Raw genomic sequence first — 19601 nt, forward strand, 5'->3', positions numbered from 1 at the left:
GTGGGTAGGTGTTACTAAATGACCTCCAAAGTCCCTTCCAAGTATCTGAGTCTATGATGTGAACTGACTTGATTGGCATCTCCCGGACTAATGGGTGGATTGGAACTCGTAGGGCAATTCAGACCTTGGTTGCTGAACAGTGAGGCTTTATGTAGCAACGGGATCATTACAGCAGAAGGTGTGGGTGCTGGAGGGGAGGTGCAGGATGGTGGTTGTTCTAGTTTGGAGCTGATATAACGATTGGGACCAATGCTATCACGTGACAGTGGTGGGGCCAGCAGATCCCAGGCCAGCTGAGCCATCCTTGCCTTCAGGAGGTGTCGTTTTGGGGTCTTCCACTGGCAGCCTTCCTCCCACCTGCATGTTTGGTAGGTAGAAGGAGATGCTCTGAACTGACAGAGTGATGCTTGCATCATTTTGCAGCAATGGCAGCCAGTTTAGTTGGGTGTAGGGATGGTGGAGAAATTCAATTCAGTTCACATTTAAAGATGAGCTTACCCAATTTGCACCTTCTGAAACAATATGCAAACTGAAACACAGCCACCCTTCAAAATTCACACTTCTCTGAATTTTGCAATGCTGTCTTCAGCCAAAAATACATGTACTAGGGTACGTTCTGCACATGAACGCATACATTAGTGGAGACAGCATACAAAAATGCATCGCAGTAAGGAAAATTGCTTTGCAAAAATGTGTGCATTAGACAAAATTGCATACATTAGGAGAATCTCACACTAATCTGGGGGCAAATTTTGATGAGGACTTAAAATATTGCAACCTGGTGAGGAAATGTGGAAAACTGAACTTAAGATAGGAAAAATAAGAAAACAAAATTGACACATTTGCCCACCCCTTGTTAGGTGGAGGTGTTCAACCAACCCCCGAGTAAGGGGGTGGGGCAGTTGGGATTACTCTGTTAATTATGCACTGACTTTTGCACTGCCTCAATGTAATACTCAGCACAAGAAAACAGAACAGAAGAAAGCCGCACACATTTTGAGAGAAAACACATTTTTAAATGCTTATTTATGAGAAAATACATTTCAAAATAGAATTTAAATACATAATTGCAGACTTTTTAAAATAAAGAAGCAGATTAATATGGAAACAGAATGGAAAGGACTTATGGATGAACATACACAAAAGTTGTAAGGAGAGGAAATGGATTAAATCACTGATCCCTAATCGTGAGTTCTGCAATCTTCACAATGCTTAGGCCATTGTGTTTTCAATGCAGTTTGATTTGGGGCCAAAGCAAAGCCTATTAATCCATCTCGCTTAGTAGCCACAGACCCATCAAATGACTGATTATTAGTGCAACCCAATAACTTCAGTCTCTTGGGTCTTGACAGAAAACACAGCCTGGTTTCTGGTCTGCTTTGGCTTCAATTTGAAGGGTGACCGCGTAGAAATGGTGAGTGTCAAATAGAACTTCAGTAATTTTATTCAAAATCTGTTGTTTGTCTGCAGCGTCCACTGTAGGAGACAAACACAAGGAATTAATGGATGCAGTGCACATCTTGCAGTCCTAAGGACAAGAGTTTTCTCATGCAATTATAGTTTGTCGAACAAGGGGTGGGGCTTGCAAAAACTAGGCAGCTTCCAGACTGTTGCTAATCTGTAGAGAAGGATTCAAATTCAGGTTAAACAATTAAAGTGTTTTTGGTACGCTTGGGAAACAAAGCTGCTTAAAAAAAACAACCCAGGCTTTTTGCATTACGGAAACTGACAGGTAAATGCAGTGGAAACAATGGGATAACAATTGTTTGATGTGACATCATATAACCTCCCCACAGAAAAATCAGAATGAATGCACAATATGTCATATAAACTCCCCACAATCTTTGTGCAAGATAATCTGGATAAATGCTCAGTAATCGTGGATGTCATAAAACTGTTTGTGAAGAAATCAGGACAAATGCCCAGTAAACAGCACCCTAGTGACTCCCGAGTGTAACTTTTCTTCAAAAGTAAATACTTCCATTCCCCTTTTTCCTGGTCAGTATAATTATCATCTTCATATCTCAGACAGAGGTCTCTGAGTTTGAGAGAGCTGTGGTGTCAGGGACTGGACTGAAGAGGAATGGTGGGGGCCGCCCCCTCTTCTCCTGAACCTTCCTGAGAACAGGAGGATAGTATAGATTTAGAACAGCGGTTTACAGAAGGGCATAATGCAGAGGCTGCAGAGGGCAGAAGCTAGGAGAACAGCAGGAAGAAGAAGCACGAGGGGAGAAACAGCTGACAAACTCAGTGTCCTTGGAAAGCATTCCTGGAACAACAACCCCCCCCCCCTTCCTAAGACCAGACGGGCATTGAAGGTATTAGAACAGAGAGCTCAGAGGCAGAAAGCTCAGATTAACTGACGCAGGAGTGATGTCAAATAAGGGAAACGTAGGAGGGGTGGGCTGGGACGCGGGTGGTGCGGTGGTCTAAACCACAGAGCCTAGGGCTTGCCGATCAGAAGGTCGGCAGTTTGAATCCCTGCAACGGGGTGAGCTCCCGTTGCTCGGTCCCTGCTCCTGCCAACATAGCAGTTCAAAAGCACGCCAAAGTGGAAGTAGATAAATAGGTACCGCTCTGGCGGGAAGGTAAACGGCATTTCCGTGCGCTGCTCTGGTTCGCCAGAAGCGGCTTAGTCATGACCCGGAAGCTGTACGCCGGCTCCCTCGGCCAGTAAAGCGAAAAGAGCACCGCAACCCCAGAGTCATCCGCGACTAGACCTAACAGTCAGGGGTCCCTTTACCTTTCAGGAGGGGTGGGACTTTACTTGGAGCAACATCATTATTAGGGACGGCTGTATTCCTTCGTCATTCTCTGTAAATTATTGAATAAATTGCTTGGTAAGAACTTTTATCGTTTCTCTGATTCTGGGCTGCCATCGTGGGCGGGATTTGATTCCCCGAGCCTGATATGTGGTGCCCGTTCGACCCCCTAGCAAAGGCTACCTTGTAGCTAAGAGTTGAACTTCTGGCTCACAGCCTACACTTAGGTAGGCTATGATTATAAGCACATAGAAGGAACTGCCATTTGATATCAGTGATGTATGTTCTGAGTTGGGACCATAAGATTCACAACAATTTTTTTAAAAAAATCTTCTTGTGTACCCTTTTTAAAACAACCAAGCAGTGACCACAGATAAATAGTGGCCTTTACTTCAGCTCAACCTCATTTCCCAAGAAAACGCTTTTTTTTTATTTTACAGAAATGTACTGACCTGTGACGATGTGAGCTGATAGGAGTATCTGATTCATTGTCAGACACCAAAGATGAAGGCTGTGAACAGACTCCACTTTTTCTATTGCTAGAATTCTCTCTTTCACCTCATCATAGGGAAGTACCCCTGGGGACCCTGTAGAAAAGGGGGTAAATGCCTTTTTTAATTTCCAAAATACAGATTCCTACAGTTAAAGAGAATTTTTCATCACAGATCATTAGAAATGCTTCATTTCTGAGCTTGCCCGTGTGTTTAGCAAGCCAATCTAATTTCTTCCCATGGTGGAAAGAGAGGTATATCCACACCAACCCAACTCACCAATCACATAACATTACAAGAATACACACAGCCCCACCATTATTTCTGCCCCCCTTGTTATCATTGGAAAGTTTGTGCAACCCCAACCTCTCTACATAAGGGCTTTGTATGTTGCACTGCGTATCTAAGAGAGAGGGGAAGAGAAATAACCCACCACTACAGCATGTGAAAGACCACCAGGCTGCATACATATGTGAACTGGTCCTTCGTTAAAGTAAATTAAGGGGGTTTGTGTGTTCCACGGTGGAAAGGCAGGTTCCTTTGAACAGGAGGCTTGTTCAGAGAGCTAAGAGAAACCCCAGAATGGTTGGATCAGGTTAGATAATCAGACCAATCAAAGTTCTGGCCAAAGGATGATGCAAACAGCTTCTGGTCTGCTGCTTCACACAGCTCAGTTGCTTCTAGATATCTAAGCAAAGCAATAACAGCCTCTGCTGTTGACCTCCTAGGTTTGGGTCTGCTGGGTATTTCCTGCACCCTACGTTCATTGATATCTGGTGGGACAGGAGGAATGTAATAATGAAATCCCATAATTTTTGAATGAATGCATAGTCACGCTGAGGCTTATGCCACCAGCAGTCCTAACCATGGCCATCTTCATCAGATGAAACTCCCTAGAAAACCAGGGAGCTACCTGGACAGCCATTAAGAACTGGGGATACTGTCATGTTTACATGATGTTTTATTGTTGAATTCAGTATTTAGATCTATGCTGGTTCATACTTTGATATTCTGTAGGTGGCTTTGCTCATGAATGGGATGCCACCTGGACACCTCTGACGTATCTCACTTTGAGGTTCATCATGCAAACAAGGTGGGATAATAAGTAGTGTAGATATAAGGAAGGAAGGAAGGAAGGAAGGAAGGATTCTGCAGGAAAAAAGTTGCTCTACAAACAAAACACCTTACCTTCCATCAGCACAACTGAAATGTCCCGTAAAATAGTGAAGGTTGTTGCCAGAATAAGTACAGAAAATACAAATGTGCAGATAGGGTCGGCTATTTTGTATTCTGGCTAGAAAAAATAGATATTCAGTGAATAATAATAACAATAATAATAATAATAAATAATAATAAACCTTTATTGTCACTACATCACCTGTGTGCAGTGAAAATAAATGAGCCCCCCTCCCCGCCACACATACACTCAGTCTTGTTCGCACTCTGTGTGCTTGTCAGAAGTCAACTGCATCACTATTTTTTTCCATTCAGCAGCCCAATGATAAACCACTTTCTGTTAACAAGCACTTAAAAAAATGATTTGTAATATAAAATTTGCTTTGTAACCAAATGCCTTGTGGTTGTCACCACAGGTTTGAACCAGTTAATAAGTACAGTCATACCTTGGGTTGAAGTCGCTTCAGGTTAAGCCTTTTCGGGTTGCACTCCGCGGTGACCCGGAAGTAACGGAGCGCATTACTTCCGGGTTTCGCCTCTTGCGCATGCACAGACGCTCAAAATGACGTCACGCACATGCACGGAAGCGGCGAATTGCGACCCGTGCACGCGCAGACGTGGGTTGCGTTCGCTTCAGGATGCGAACAGGGCTCCGGAACGGAACCCGTTCGCATCCAGAGGTACCACTGTATTAACCATATCAGAACCCAGAATTTGGGGTCTGTTCTCTCCACCCTCACCCTCACAGCAGTGTCAGTAACAGAGGTAGCACTTTGAGGAAGGAAGTCAGGACAAAATGACTCAGTGCAACATTGGCGGTTTAATAAACAACAACTAATGATTGAGCAAGGCCAGATCCACACCATGCCTTTAAAGCACTGTCATATTCCTTTAATAGTCACAGAGGATCCTGGGAACTTTGGATCCATGAGGTCAGCCTCCTTAATAGACTACAGTTCCCAGGATTCCTTGGGAGAACACATATAACTGTTAAGGTGGTCTAAGGGTGTAAATGTATGGTGTGGACCTGAGTGAAATTTTGCAAGACAAGTTGTGGGAAGTGAGACTTTGGCATTCCCTCAAACGGCAACACACCTCCAGTATCCAAGGCAACATCCCTCTCAATAGTTACACATGCCCTCTTCAGGCTTCCCATAGGTTGGCCACTGGGAGAACAAAATGCTGCACTGCATAAAAATTTGACGTGCTATGAAAACAGCTGCATGCTTAATTGCTATGGACGTGAGTCAACTCAATAAAACTGACCTTAAAGAAGATTATAAGCGCACTGATTAGCACACTAAGGCTCTGGAACAGATCTCCAATGGCATGGACAAAAGCGGCTCTTATACTGGCATTGTTTAACACTTGCTCTGAATCCGAAGGTCTGCAGTGATGGGCTTTGTGGCCGTGGTGAAGATGCTCCTTCCCCTTTGGGTGCAGGGTGAAGCTTAATCTGCAAGAATCACACGAGCAAGACCACTCATCCCCTCACCCCTTTGCTTTTCCAGCACATCATTGACGAAGCTATTAAAACCAGGTTCTGATGCTCGGTTTTCTGGTTTCCGTTCAGCTGTTTTTTAATGTGCTGTTTTAATCTTTAATTTGATTGTGTACACCACTTTGGATTTTTGTTCCTTCTTAATTAGAAAAGCGATATATGTTCTAAAGGTCAACGGAACCAGAAAAACCCCTACACTTTCTTTACAGTCTTTGCCAAATGCAAAAACATCAAACGCACATGAAAACAAGTTATTGGAATCGGCATAGCACGTACAATTTCTGCACGCTATGATACGTAATGGAAAACATCCCATAGCTATATAATTCTCTCCTGTTTCTTGAGCATATGAAGCAAATATCCTCGCAGTTTTTAATGCAGGCAGATGAATTGGTGTCAAACAGGTTTTTTTTATTATCAGTGTAGCCAAAAGCTATGTTTAAACACCCTGGTTAGGTGGTTGCGGTTATGAGGATGAGTTTGGGCAGACAAGTGCATTTGTTTCTTCCTGTCTCCCTCCACAAGACTGTTGAAACACTTGTACAGTGGTAACTTGGTTCTCAAAATCAGTTCCGGAAATCCCTTCCAAAACCAAAGCGTTCCAAAACCAAGGTGTGCTTTCCCATAGAAAGTAACGCAAATGGATTAATCCATTCCAAACTTTAAAAAACAACCCCTAAAACAGCAATTTAACATGAATTTTTCTATCTAATGAGACCATTGATCCATAAAATGAAAGCAATAAATAATGTACTGCAGTCACACAATCAACCAATTAGTAGCTGAACTGGGTTCCACACAGTCACAAAAACAAACAAAAAGCCACAAAAATGCAAAATAAATAGCAAAAACAGACAGACCTCGGTGTAACACTCAAAAGGGAAGTGTGGCACTCAAAATGGAAGTGGCACTCAAATCAGAAGCGTAATACTCAAAACGGAGAATTTTTGGCTTCCAAAAAATGTTTGCAAACCGGAACACTTACTTCCGGGTTTGTAGTGTTTGGGTTCCAAGTTGTTTGAGTACCAAGGCATTTGAGAACCAAGGTACCACTGTACGTGGTGGCCTCCCTGCTCCTCTGAATCACCTACTTTTCCCATGAAGCATTTGGCTTATGCCCCTGATCCTCAAATTGTAATGAAGCCTAATTATGTTTAATTGTAACTGCATTTCTTTCTCTTTCTTTCTTTCTTTCCCTTCCTCTGTTGTCAACATTTAGGCTGTAAGCTCCTTGAGACCAATGCCATTCCTTCTTTCCTTTTCTTAATGCTATTCCAAATAATTGCAATAACATTTAGATAACTAGGCCCATGCATCTGGACCAGACAAATCTCAATTGAGCTGATTTGGGCTGTTCTGAGATTTTTCCGGAATGGGTTAAGGCTGGATCTGCCTGGATCCTAAGATTGGATCTGCATGGATCGGATTCATCCAGAGCAACCCAGAGCTGTCAAAAGGGGTAGAGGATATTAAACATGTGTTTGGGCAATGGGGCAGGGGGAAGAGATGATGCAATAGAGACATTCATTCCTTGTCCCATGCTTCTCCTTGCTGCCTGACCCAGGGGTTGTGGAAATTCAACAATTTGGTTCAGCACCTGGGTTAGGTGAGGCATGGCGTGTTCCAAAATGAACTGGGGGCTGATCATGATTGCTGAATCAGGACTTGAAGCAAACTGGGTTTGTCTTGCACAGCTGTTCTTTGTGTGAATCCGACATCTTAGCATCCCTCCCCTGAGCCCATTCCAGCGATGTCAAAATATCCAGCTTAGTTGAACTCTATATTCTCTTTCAGTTTCCCCCTGCTGAAATATAACCGCAGAACCCAGCCAGACTTTTAAAGGGGGGGGGGGAGAGATTGCTCATGATAACATGACATTTTTCTCGACACAGTAGCATTTAAGATTAAAACAAAGATAAAGGACCACTTACATTATGTTGGCTATTACTGCGCAGGCAGACGTAATGAGCATGACTGTACTTTCGATTTCATAATGTGGGTGCCACAGCCTCATGACGGCTAAAAACGTCAATATGCCAGTCACCACCCAGATGACGATAATTGACAGGAAAGCTCCAAGGATTTCTAGTGATTCAATAATTGTTAGGATAGTAGGGTAACTAAAATATTTTTCCAGCAAAAAACTGTCCCCCCCTCCCAACTGGATGTAGGGCATATGATCTTCTACCTATACTATAGACTGGTGCTGGTTCAGCTGTGCTAGTTCTAGTCCGACTGCACTGGCTACCAATTAGTTTCCAGGCCCTGTTCAAAGTGCTGGTTTTGACCTATAAAGCCTTAAACAGCTCAGGACTGCAATATCTCATGGACCACCTCTTTCCATAAGAACCTACTTAGACCCTGAGATCATCTTCTGAGGCCCTTCTTCATGTGCTGCCTACTTGAGAGGTCTGGAGGGTGGCAGCAAAAGAACCGGCCTTCTTTGCAGTGGCTCCCCATCTGTGGAATGCTCTCCCCAGGGAAGTTCGCCTGACACCTTCAATATACACCTTTAGGCACCAGGCAAAAACGTTCCTTTTTAACCAGGCCTTTGGTTGATCTGATTTACATTCTATGCCCCTTTGAAATGTTTTTTTGTGGGGGTGGCTATTGGATTGTTGTTATGTATTTTGTGGTTTTATATCTTGATTTTATTCTGTGAACTGCTCTGAGATCCCCGGGTATAGGGCAGTCTATAAATTCAATAAAGAAGAAAGAGGAGGAGGAGGAGGAGGAGGAGGAGAAGCAGAAGGAGAAGGAGAAGAAGTTGTTAATGGTCATTCCATTGCACCAGGGAATCCTGGGATATGTCGTGCTGTGAAGAAGGTAGAATTCGCCAACAGAACTCCTGATTCCCAGGATTCCTTTGGGGAAGTCATGACACTTCATTCATTCATTCTGGACCTCCCTTTTATTGTGCATTCATGATGATTTGTAGACATGATGCTATGTGTAGTGTTTGTATCTGCAAGAGTTTCAAGGCAGACATATTGCTTCATTTCCAATCAGTACATATCCCATAAGATCTGCCACAAAGGTTTTGGGGTTTGTTTATTTGTTTTATGTCTCTCCTCTTTTTTTTACACTGTAGTGCAAAGGTGTCCTTCCAGATAGCAGTACGGTAATAGGGTAAAAACGGAGGAAGCATCGCACAACAGCTAACAAAGTGGAATGATATGTGGATGGTCCAGTACAAATCTGCCACAAATGCAGTATTATTGTATCAATGGCATGTTGCAGAATATAGCAGCAAAAAACCCAAATCTGGTGGAGGGGCCCCCAGTCATTCCTAAAAGCGACCTAACAAGGACCCCAAAGCAGTCCACATAAAATTATTCGGAGTAGTTTAACAGGGATTTCCAACTCCCACCTGCTTAACAATAGCAACAGTAAAAAAGAGAGAGAGACATTTTTGTCCTCAAAATCAATCTGCTCTGAAGAAGAAAGCTTTGGGGAAAACCAGGAGTTAATTTATCACATGATGTTGAGCTCCATTCTGACACTGTGGACATATTCCTGGACTAAGCACGTGCACAGAAGCAATCTGTTTCTTAATTCTAAGGCTCTGGAGATCCTCCTGAAGCCTGAAATAGCCCCAATGAAGTTAATAGATATGAACTTAGGTTTATTAATTTCAATGGTTCTACTCTGAGTAGGACTTTAGTTGGCTACAACCCCAAACATTTCACAACCTGGTGCCCTCCAGTTGTTTTTGGACTAGAATTCCCATCATCCCTGACCACATTGGTCCTGCTAGCTAGGGATGATTGGTGTTACGGTCCCAAAACAGCTCGGAGATCCAAGTTTGAGGGACCCTACTCTCTGTGCTGATCTCAGCATCTGATCCATTGTTGATAGGGATTGCTTTTCATAGTTTTTACACTGCAGTAATGCTTGGTACCTGCTCTGTGCCATCCATAGGTGAATCTCTTACTGGGGGGTTTAGATGACAGCCACAGAGAAAAGATGCTGATCAGAAAGCTCATCAGGTCCACCATTACATGGGATGCATCCATCATCACAGCAAGACTACCTGCCATGTGTCCACCTAGGTCAAAGCAATGATGATAGTTACTCAATCCAAGGAAGGAAGCAAAAATTCAAAACAGATGTCACACAAAAGACAGTGGTAGCATTCCCTCCAACGTTCCCCAGACGAAAATAGGGACATTGTGTTCCACATCAGTATCACTGTTTGAACATTTCCTCCTGGTTGATCAAGTACAAAAGTTATTGGCGGAAACAGTGCAGTTTTTTAAGTGCAGGAATCTTTGAATTTATGTATTGTGGTTAGGAAAGCCTGAGGGAAACAGAAAACCCCCAAATCAATAAATACAACTAACTAGCAGTGATACTGATGTAGAATAGAATGGCCCTATTTGCATCTGAGGAACGTTGGAGGGTATGTGGTAGTTTTCCCCCCACTCAAAACTTACTCAGGAGTGGCCATTGCAGGAAGACCTTTGGATCCTCTGCAGATCACTTCTCCCCTCCATCCTCACTCACCCTGTCCTCCCCCTCAAGATCCAGGACACTGTATCTTCCAGATCTTTGAGACAGAGACAGGGCAAGGAATGTGGACTTTACAGCACTTTCTCAGGGTTCCTTTCAAGGCTTGGTCAGGGGCGCCAGGAGAAGAAACAAGAACAGCACAGAGGAAGATCGCCAGGGACAGGAGGCAACCGGGGATTGGTAGTGGGTCTCCTACTGGGGTTTGGGCCTCTCAGCTGGTCCCTACAAGGCATGACTGCTGTAACTATTAGATGGCTGGACATGTGTGTGTGTGAGAGAGAGAGAACCACTGTGTCCTTCAAACCAGAATCTTTCCATCCTCTGGTTCACATTAGCTTAGGTATTGTTGAATCTGACAATTGGGGTTTCTCTCAGTTTCTCATTTTTCCAATCTTTTATTATTATTATTTTTATCAAAGATTTTCTTGATTTACAAAAGTGTTTGCAACGTCTCTCTCGTATTCACCACCCCCCATTTAACATTTTTACAAATCAGTTTCATTTGTTGAGACATTAGGAAGAAAAGGGGGAAAGAGGTGGTGGGGGGAGATGGGTAGGGGTGGGATCGGGTGACGATGTTTCTATTTTAATTACTATATGTAGGGTTTGGTGTCAGTGTTGCTTGTGCAGGTTCTCTGCTATTCACTTGTATTTCTTTGGTGGTGAGAGAGGTTGGGGTTGGCCTAGGGTGTGGTTGTTCATTTGCGGTTGGCTGTGGTGGTCTTTGTTTTCATGTGAGTAGGGTGGGTGGGTGTTTTGGATCAGGTTAGCCATCATTTTTCCAATCTTAAAGTCAGTTCTCCACATTGCCACGTCCATGTTGTAGTTTTGTTTTGTTTTGTTTTTTAAAGTCCTTATGAAAACAACATTGATCCAAACCGTAGCTTAGCTCCAGGTGGCCCAGCAGCAGCAGGATCAAGGAAGGAGCAAAGTGGCTTTGACTCTTTTTGCTCTGTGCAACTGCGCACTTCCTCATCCACATGAAGTAATAGCTTTGGCATAGCGTTGTGTGTGAGCCAGACCACTGTATCAGTTGCGTTTGCCCCTAAGAGTAGGATGGAAAGATAATTTGTTCTCTCATTATTTTAAAGACAAATGTTTCTTTCAGATTAGCAAGTCTTTATTGCTTTGTAATGATGTTCCCACCAAATTGTTTCCGAGATAGAGCGTTATTCACAGTGACTTGTTTACTGCTTTGTGCACTAACACAGCAATGGGAATTGTCAGTCACTCAGTGGTCAATCATCCAGCAAGCAGTGTCTAGACTGATTGTGAAAATAAAACAGTTTCATCGTTGCAATGTCAAAGAGACTGCTGTCTGTACTAGCAGTTAATACGTGTTTCATCAGAGCTTAAAGTTCTGCAGCAAAAAAGAGAGCCCTGCTTAAAGCTGGCACAACAACAATTTAAACGCTTTATAAACTGGAGATGGGGAAAACCTTGTGTTTTTAACAACTATAATAATAATACTAATAATAATAATAATAAATTTTATTTATACCCCACCCTCCCCGGCCAGAGCCGGGCTCAGGGCGGCTAACACCAATAAAATTACAATAAAGCATAATAGGGGAAAACAAACAAACAAACAAACAAACCAGTTTATTAAAATACAATTTAAAATGCAGCCTCATTTTAATAGTAGCCCATAAATCAAAACCATAAGGGGAGGGAAACATAAGGGTCAGACTGAGTCCAACCAAAGGCCAAGCAGAACAGCTCTGTCTTGCAGTAGATGCTCCGATTTTCGAACCTTTTTCGGAAGCTGAACATCCAACGCAGCTTCCACTTGAGGGCAGGAAGCTCCTGCAGCCCATCGGAAGCTGGACCTCAGTTGTCGAACATTTTGGAAGCCAAACGGGTTCGACAACTGAGGTTTGACTGTACTTCCTGTTTGCCTCGATTAGAGAGGGGTGTGTGTGTGTGTGTGTGTGTGTGAGAGAGAGAGAGAGAGAGAGAGAGAGAGAGAGAGAGAGTTATGTACTGAGTTGAATAGGATCCAAAATGCAGCAGTCTGATTGGTCCTAGAACAATAGGATTCAGAATGCAGCAGTCTGATTGGTCCTAGAACAATGCAGCAGTATGATTGGTCTGCAGGAGCCACCCAATCCAGCTCCAGATGGAAGTGAATCCACAACCTGATTGGTCTACAGGAGAATTCCGGAATTAGCCAATCACGTGCAGCCCATTGTGTAAATAATGTATATAAAGAAGATACTTTGAGGGGACTTTCATTCCTCCTCACCACTATGAGCTGAATAACGAGCATGAAATCCACTCTCGACTCTGAGTATATTTCAGAGAGAGAGAGAGAGAGAGATTTAACAAGAGAAATAGTGAACTCCCACCTACGACTTCCGCTATCAAGAAGATGCAGCAGATTGTCGATGCCAGGTAAAGCTTCTTCTTGGCTTGCCTCTCCTCTCCCTTTCTCTCCTCATAGGCTTCTGAGTGGTTATGGCAGTGATACCTTGAAACCGGCTCAACATTTGCTGATTTCTCACTGTGGTTCTCTTTGTGTGGATTATTCCTTAGTAGATCAATGTCATGTGTGAGAGAGGAACAAGAAGCGTTTGTGAATTCGACGACTTTCTATTCTCTACACAAGCCTTCCCTCCCTCTCCATCATTTCTGTTCCAAGAAAAGCCACATTCTGTGAGCTGAATAAATTACCAAGCCCTCTCCCCAGTCGCCCTGTAAGCCTTGCCAGCCTGCCACTGGCACCTCAGTTTTCACCAGGCACTGACCACCAGGTGAGCCAACTCTGGAGTGCAGAAGTGTCATCCGCCCCCTCAATACAGGTGAAACTCGAAAAATTGGAATATTGTGGGAAAGTTCATTTATTTCAGTAATTCAACTTAAAAGGTGAAACTAATATAGGAGATAAACTCATGACATGCAAAGCGAGATATGTCAAGCCTTTATTTGTTATAATTTTAAGTTGAATTACTGAAAGAAATGAGCTTTTCCACGATATTCTAATTTTTTGAGTTTCACCTCTATTTCTTAGGAGGAGGCTTAGCTCCTCATTATTGAGAGGGCAGAAGAGGCTGAGTCACCAAGCTGAGTGTGGCACAACATCAAAGGCAGACTCCTCCTGAGTGTGAGAGAGGAGGAGCCATTGAAGCTGCCCAGCACTGGGCAAGGTCTGTTCCCAATGACATGCCTCCTCCCAACAGCATGTGTGCGCCACTCACCACATGTGTGATTTCACACTCACGCTGCGCCCCTCAGCCAAAGTGTCACCTCTGCTGACGACGCATTTTCATGCTCACCTTTGTAGCCACAAGGACTACAATTGTGCTCCTTTTAAACCAAGGGCAGGCATCTGAGATCCTTAGGATGCAGGTTATCTGCCGAGTGAGAGAGATTCTCTTCACATGAGCGTATGGGGTCCATATTTGTGAAATCACAGATTTCAAAGACTTTGGGGATCAGGCTGCTGGTTTAGATTTCTTTCGTTAATTTACTAGCCTGCTTATCTTAAGAGGTTTTATGCATTCAGTGAGGGCCTTGAATAAATTACACGCCAATAGCATGTAATTAATGTGCTATGCTGTGCAACCGTAAATTTGCTAGGCTGACTGAGAAAACATCCTGATTCAACGTGTGAGTTATTGGTATTACAGTGGTGTGGCTCAGACTGGTGGCGCAAAATACATCAGTCTGAAGTAACAAAGAGTGTGTGTCAATATTCCTTGGATGTGTCTGTGACAAATAACCAAGGTGGCTACAATTTGTTTCTCTACTTCCATTTATATCAGGCTTCCTCAAACTCGGCCCTCCAGGTGTTTTGAGACTACAATTCCCATCGTCCCTGACCACTGGTCCTGCTAGCTAGGGATCATGGGAGTTGTAGGCCAAAAACATCTGGAGGGCAATCGTCTGTAAACTTACTCAGAAGTAGGTCCACAGACTTCAGTGGGGTTCATTCCCAGTAAACTATATATAAGGTTGCAACCTAACTCTAAATCATCTAGTTCACTATAACGGCAATCCTAAACACACTGACCTGGGAGCAAGGTCCACGGAACCCACTGGGCTTACTTCTGAGTAGACATGTGAGGATTGTGCAAAATATTTGAGAGGAAATGTATTACAGGAAAAGGGAGATGGACCCAAGTTTTCAGCTATCTGAATAATTAGCTTTAATATTTATACTTCAGTATTTTGTAGGATAACAAAAGTGGCTTACAATACAGTAGGATAACAGAATATATCAAGTAAGTTAAACTTGTAATCCATAACTGAAAATGAGTGAATCTGTCAGTTTTGGTTTCTCCCAGCTTCATTCATAAGTTCCCTTCTCACATTTCCACATCCGTTTGTGATGTACTTATTTTCACATGAAAATTCAGCAGCGTTTTAGGGTGTATATTGTCCTAATATACACATCTAAGTATGCAGTTTTGCCTAATATACAATTTTTTAATATAATGCCTTTTTGCATCCTATTTTCACTAATATATCCATTTTTATGGACAATTTACCTCAGTATATGCAGTTTTCTACACCATTACTTGATTGGAGAACTACATTTCAAATTCAGAGAAATGCAAATTTCAAAGGTGCACTGTGTTTCAGTTTGTGTATTGTTTTGGAAGGATCAAATTAGGTAGGTTTACCTATCAGCGGCAAACTGAATTGAATTCCACTGCCATGCCTACCCACAACGTATCCCACATTAATGAGAATGTTCTGTAGTAAGTGATGCTGCAACTCGCAGCAAGTCTAGAACCAATAATGTTTCCTAATAATAATAATAATAATAATAATAATAATAATAATTAATATGCCACCCATCTGTCTGCATTGCCCCAGCCAGTCTGGGCAACTTCCAGCAAATTATAAAAGTAACTTTACATCTTTGGAACATGCTTATCTTGATATTCTACAGAAAGCAAAGCAATAGTATGAAACAGGCATGACATGGTTACCTGGGAAGATCTATGGTGTACCTCTTTCCACCTCTGTCATTCACAAGGGAAGTCTTTTCGGAACCCTTTGCCATAGTTGTCATGGTGGCCAAGTTTATCCCGGATGATGGCTGTGTCACTCTTTGGATGCTGATGAGGAATTAAGACAGTTCTTGTAGCTCAAGAGAAACGGCTGCCCAAGTTTCCAAGGTTAGACCTCTCCTGAATCATCCCCAGGGACCCAATAACTGCTCAACTGCTGAGAGCATCTCTGTTTACCTCCCGGGATGTAAATCTGCTGTTCGGTCTCTGTGCCTTGAATGCCTTCCTGCTTTCTGACAGCCCCCAACTGACACAGTCAAATGCACAAGATTTGCTGACTCAGGTTCACTCAAACCCTTGCAACAGGTGACTGCAGAACAGCGCTGGCTTCTCTGAAACAACTAATCTGCTGTTCACTGCTTAGCAGCTACAGCCTGGGTCATTTGACCTGCATGGACAGAAAACCATTTAAGCCTGAGGATTTCATAACAGATTTCTCCTGTGCTTATGCATACTCGCTCCACAAAGACTGTTTGTTATTCTAGTTATAGGCTCAGTGCAGGATGTCCATGTGTCCTAATTTATAGATTTGAAAGTGTCCTCTCTTTGAAGAACTGTCCAAATTAACCACAGTTTAAACTGACTAAGCAGGCACCCGGTCACAGTCTTCCCTAGCTCCCTATTCTATTCCCATTTAAATTGCATTTTATTTATTTTCTTATTTATTCAATTTATGTACCGCCCTTGATCAGAAGATCCCAGGGCAGTTTACAACATTAAAAACACATTACAGAACACCAATGATAAGAACATAATAAAAACCCATAATGACAGGCAACTTAATAATAAAATAGTCACCATAATAACAGACCTCTCTCCTTGGCACTTTCATGGGCCACAGATTATTTAATAGCCTTAGGCTTGGGTAAAGAGGAATGTTTTTGCCTGGAACCTAAAGACATGTAGTGACCATGGCTACTGGGACGAGGATGGTGCTGTGGTCTAAACCACTGAGCCTCTTGGGCTTGCCGATCAGAAGGTCACGGTTCAAATCTCTGCAACAGGGTTAGCTCCTGTTCCTCTGTCTCAGCTCCTGCCAACCTAGCAGTTCGAAAGCACACCAGCGCAAGTAGATCAATAGGTACCACTGTAGCGGGAAGGTAAACGGCGTTTCCGTGTGCTCTGGCTTATATAAGTAGATCAATAGGTACCACTGTAGCGGGAAGGTAAACGCGTTTCCGTGTGCTGGCTACATGACCAGAAAGCTGTCTGTGGACAAACGCCTGAAAGTGAAATGAGCACCGCAACCCCATAGTTGTCTTTGACTGGACTTAACCGTCCAGGGGTCCTTTACATTTTTACCTTTACTGCCCTTCCTTCGGATCTGCCTCAATGCTAGACTGAGAACATAAGTGGACAAAGCTGGAATAGGCTTGCTTTTCCGCCTCAGACCTGCCCCGGTCCCAATAATACATACCAGGACAGCCCCTCTTACCAATGATCAAATAATAGATGGCAGCTGCTTCATTCTGGATCAATTCAGCATATACTAACACCACTACTGGAGAGGACAGATTAACAGAATGACCCAGACCTCGTTGGCGGGGGGTAGCCATGGGGGGCACCTGCAGCCAGAAGTCCTCCTTTCACCTCCTTTGGCCAGACAAGACCCCTCTGCCAGAACTCCCCATGCCCTGAAGGGTTGGCATATTGACATCCGCCCTCCGCACCCCTCACAATGCTCACCCAAGCACTTATTCTAGTGTTTACTGTGCAACCATTGCAAAGTGTCTCCGAGCTAAAGGGTTAATGATAGCCTTTGTGACATCACTTTGTGTCCCCCTGCGTCAATAAGGTCTGAGTTGCTCTGCCCATCTGGTGACGCTGTTATGAAAAGGGAGGGTGGGGAAAAGGCTTTGTGACATCATCACAGTCGCTAGGACATCTTCAGTGGAGAAGAATTGCTGCAGGAAGACGGAAAACACACACACAAACAAATGATACCAAGCCAGCAATAGGTTGGGAAGATAAGCAGTAGCCAGGGCATCATACTGACATCAAATGAAGTAAGCAAGTTGTTGGAAAGGATTGTATTCCTGTCAGCTGTCTTCTCTTTGTCCTGCATAATGAAACAGGCTGAGAATGTGGGAACAGATTACCCCTAAGGGACTATTTTCCACCATATATATCCCTGCCTGGCAACTGCACCCTCAGATGAGGCACTGCTGAGAGTACCTTAATCTGTACTAGGCACTGGGCTTTTTAGTGCTGCAGCTCCAGCCCTCTGGAATCAATGCCCAGTTGAAATTAGACAGGTGGCCATCATCATGAATTTTCAATACCAATGGGCCTGGTGCCTGAAGCCAGCTCCCCACAGAGCACATCCTTGGGGATCCTGCCATCTTCCATTCTGTGGACATGATCAAGCCAGTGTTGATGTCGCTGAGACAGGTGTGCGAACACTGTGGGAATCTGGGCTTGGGAGAGCACATCTTTCTTTGAGACTCTGTCCTGCCATGTGGTGCCCATAGAGCCATAGAAATGAATGGACCTGTGTTCATTATATCCACTCATTTCAATGGGTCTGCCCCAAGTATGACCAGTGCTAGATACAACCCTTAGTTGCTCTTTTCATTTTGCAGCATGGCCACAACAGATGTTCTCTCATTTGTTTTCATTTTTATGATGTCTGGAATCTGCTGAGGAACTAAGTCTGTAATTATGTTGCTTACAATATCTCTTAGATGCACTTCTTTTTCTTTGGGGATGGGATCTTGTTAGAAAAGAAACATTCTGGCAGCAAAAAAGAAAAGGCAGAGGTGATGTTTAGCAGATAAGCATTGAGTGGGGAGGGACCTGGTTTCATGTTCATCTTAGAGCCAAGTGTCCAAGCTGACCTCATGGCTACAACATCAGCCCGATTATTGTCGATACCTCTGCCTTGTGTAACATCTCGCCTGATTAAAGAGCATGTTTCTACACATCTTTCTAAGCCCTTTTCTTTTTCCTGGTGGAACTTGGGGTTCAGAGCAGAAGAACAGCCCACTAGATTGAGAAGAAGGCACCTGAAGCAAGTCTCCTGTGAGCCTCAGCAGAGTGAGTAGGAGCTTTTAAAAAATAATAAGGGGAAAAGACACACTTCCAGAAAACAAGCTTATATCCCAGCCAGATAAGGACTTCGGGAGTCGCTGGACGGCATTTTGAACATCCTCCTGCTTTGGGCCTGCTTACTTCCCTGACTGAGCTAATTAGGAGAAAAGAAGACTGCCATCCCCATAAAGCAGCCCCTTTGAAATCCTGCTGAAGCCATCCAAAACTCCTGGAGGTTATCTAAAACTATTTGAGGCTAATTACAATGCTCCAAGTTTCTTTCAAACAAAGCCCTCAAATATACGAACGGGACCAAGTAACCCAAATCTAGTCTGGGGATGGTCTCACAAGACAGAGTTATAAAGAACTGGGAATTTCTCTTACACAAGCTGCAGAAACCTCCCCAAGGAAAAAGCAGGTCCAAATCTTACACTGTTTCAAATGAAAAGCAGACGGTACAAGAAATATGGAGAGCCTGCACTCTCACGGATGGTCCACCGACCGTACCTGGCATGGGAAGGATATGGAAGCAAACGAAGGAGGGGAGGGAGTTGACCTGGCAACTGAGCTACAACAAGCAACTTTAGAAAACGAGGTCCCTGAGGCCTGACCGGAGCAGGAGTTACTATCGGGAAACTCAGAAACTAGGACCAACAAGCCCACCCAATCCCCTCTGCCCAGAGAGAAGGTAGGATCCCCCCCTTGACTGAGTTAGAGGAGTGGCTTAACAACACAAGAGCACAATATTTGGACTTGGACAATTATCCCTACATTCTGATAGGGCTGTATAAAGATCTGCTGAAAGACTACTCAACACAGATAAGCAAAGAACTTGAGCCAATCAAAAATTTCCTCTCAGAATGTTTGGGCCTGCTTACTTCCCTGACTGAGCTAATTAGGAGAAAAGAAGACTGCCATCCCCATAAAGCAGTCAACAACAAGCCAAATGGAAATATAATCCAGTCAGGCACAGAAAATAGAAAAACAACTAGTCTCGAACTATAAATATTTAGGAATGGCAGTCCAAGCATCAGGATATGCTTGGAGATGCATGCCAGAGAAAGATCTGCAAATGCTATCTGTTACGTACTGAGTTGAATAGGATCCAAAC

General features: G+C 43.5%; 1 protein-coding gene across 10 annotated transcripts; it reads right to left on the minus strand.

The window, feature by feature from the left end:
* Positions 1-994: 994 nt before the first annotated feature.
* On the minus strand, positions 995-17242 carry SLC30A8 (solute carrier family 30 member 8). 10 transcript variants are annotated; one of them, XM_083622202.1, is made up of 10 exons: positions 16878-17128; positions 15638-15848; positions 15380-15508; positions 12791-12972; positions 9832-9978; positions 7862-8015; positions 5696-5885; positions 4442-4547; positions 3215-3349; positions 995-1476 (listed from the first exon to the last, which is right to left on the minus strand). In XM_083622202.1, exons 3-10 carry the CDS (start codon positions 15460-15462, stop codon positions 1331-1333), a joined length of 1143 nt encoding a protein of 380 aa, XP_083478328.1. In that variant the 5' UTR covers positions 15463-15508; positions 15638-15848; positions 16878-17128; the 3' UTR covers positions 995-1330. The 10 variants fall into 10 exon arrangements, with proteins under 10 accessions (XP_083478328.1, XP_083478327.1, XP_083478331.1 ...); XM_083622201.1 differs by lacking the exon at positions 16878-17128 and adding an exon at positions 17147-17242 and having other exon boundaries at positions 15380-15848; XM_083622205.1 differs by lacking the exons at positions 15638-15848; positions 16878-17128 and adding an exon at positions 17147-17236.
* Between the last annotated feature and the right edge of the window lie 2359 nt (positions 17243-19601).

The sequence above is a fragment of the Podarcis filfolensis genome (assembly GCF_964270895.1).
Source record: "Podarcis filfolensis genome assembly, chromosome: 7".
Lineage (NCBI taxonomy): Eukaryota > Metazoa > Chordata > Lepidosauria > Squamata > Lacertidae > Podarcis > Podarcis filfolensis.

What these genes read in the sequence shown, in the direction of transcription:
- SLC30A8 (XM_083622201.1), bottom strand. Translation starts at nt 15,462, where the DNA reads ATGACAACTATGGCAAAGGGTTCCGAAAAGACTTCCCTTGTGAATGAC. An exon ending in GCAGTAATAGCCAACATAAT is followed by an intron (nt 5,886 to 7,861) that starts GTAAGTGGTCCT and finishes TGATTCTTGCAG; the next exon opens with ATTAAGCTTCACCCTGCACC. An exon ending in CGCTTATAATCTTCTTTAAG is followed by an intron (nt 4,548 to 5,695) that starts GTCAGTTTTATT and finishes TATTTTTTCTAG; the next exon opens with CCAGAATACAAAATAGCCGA.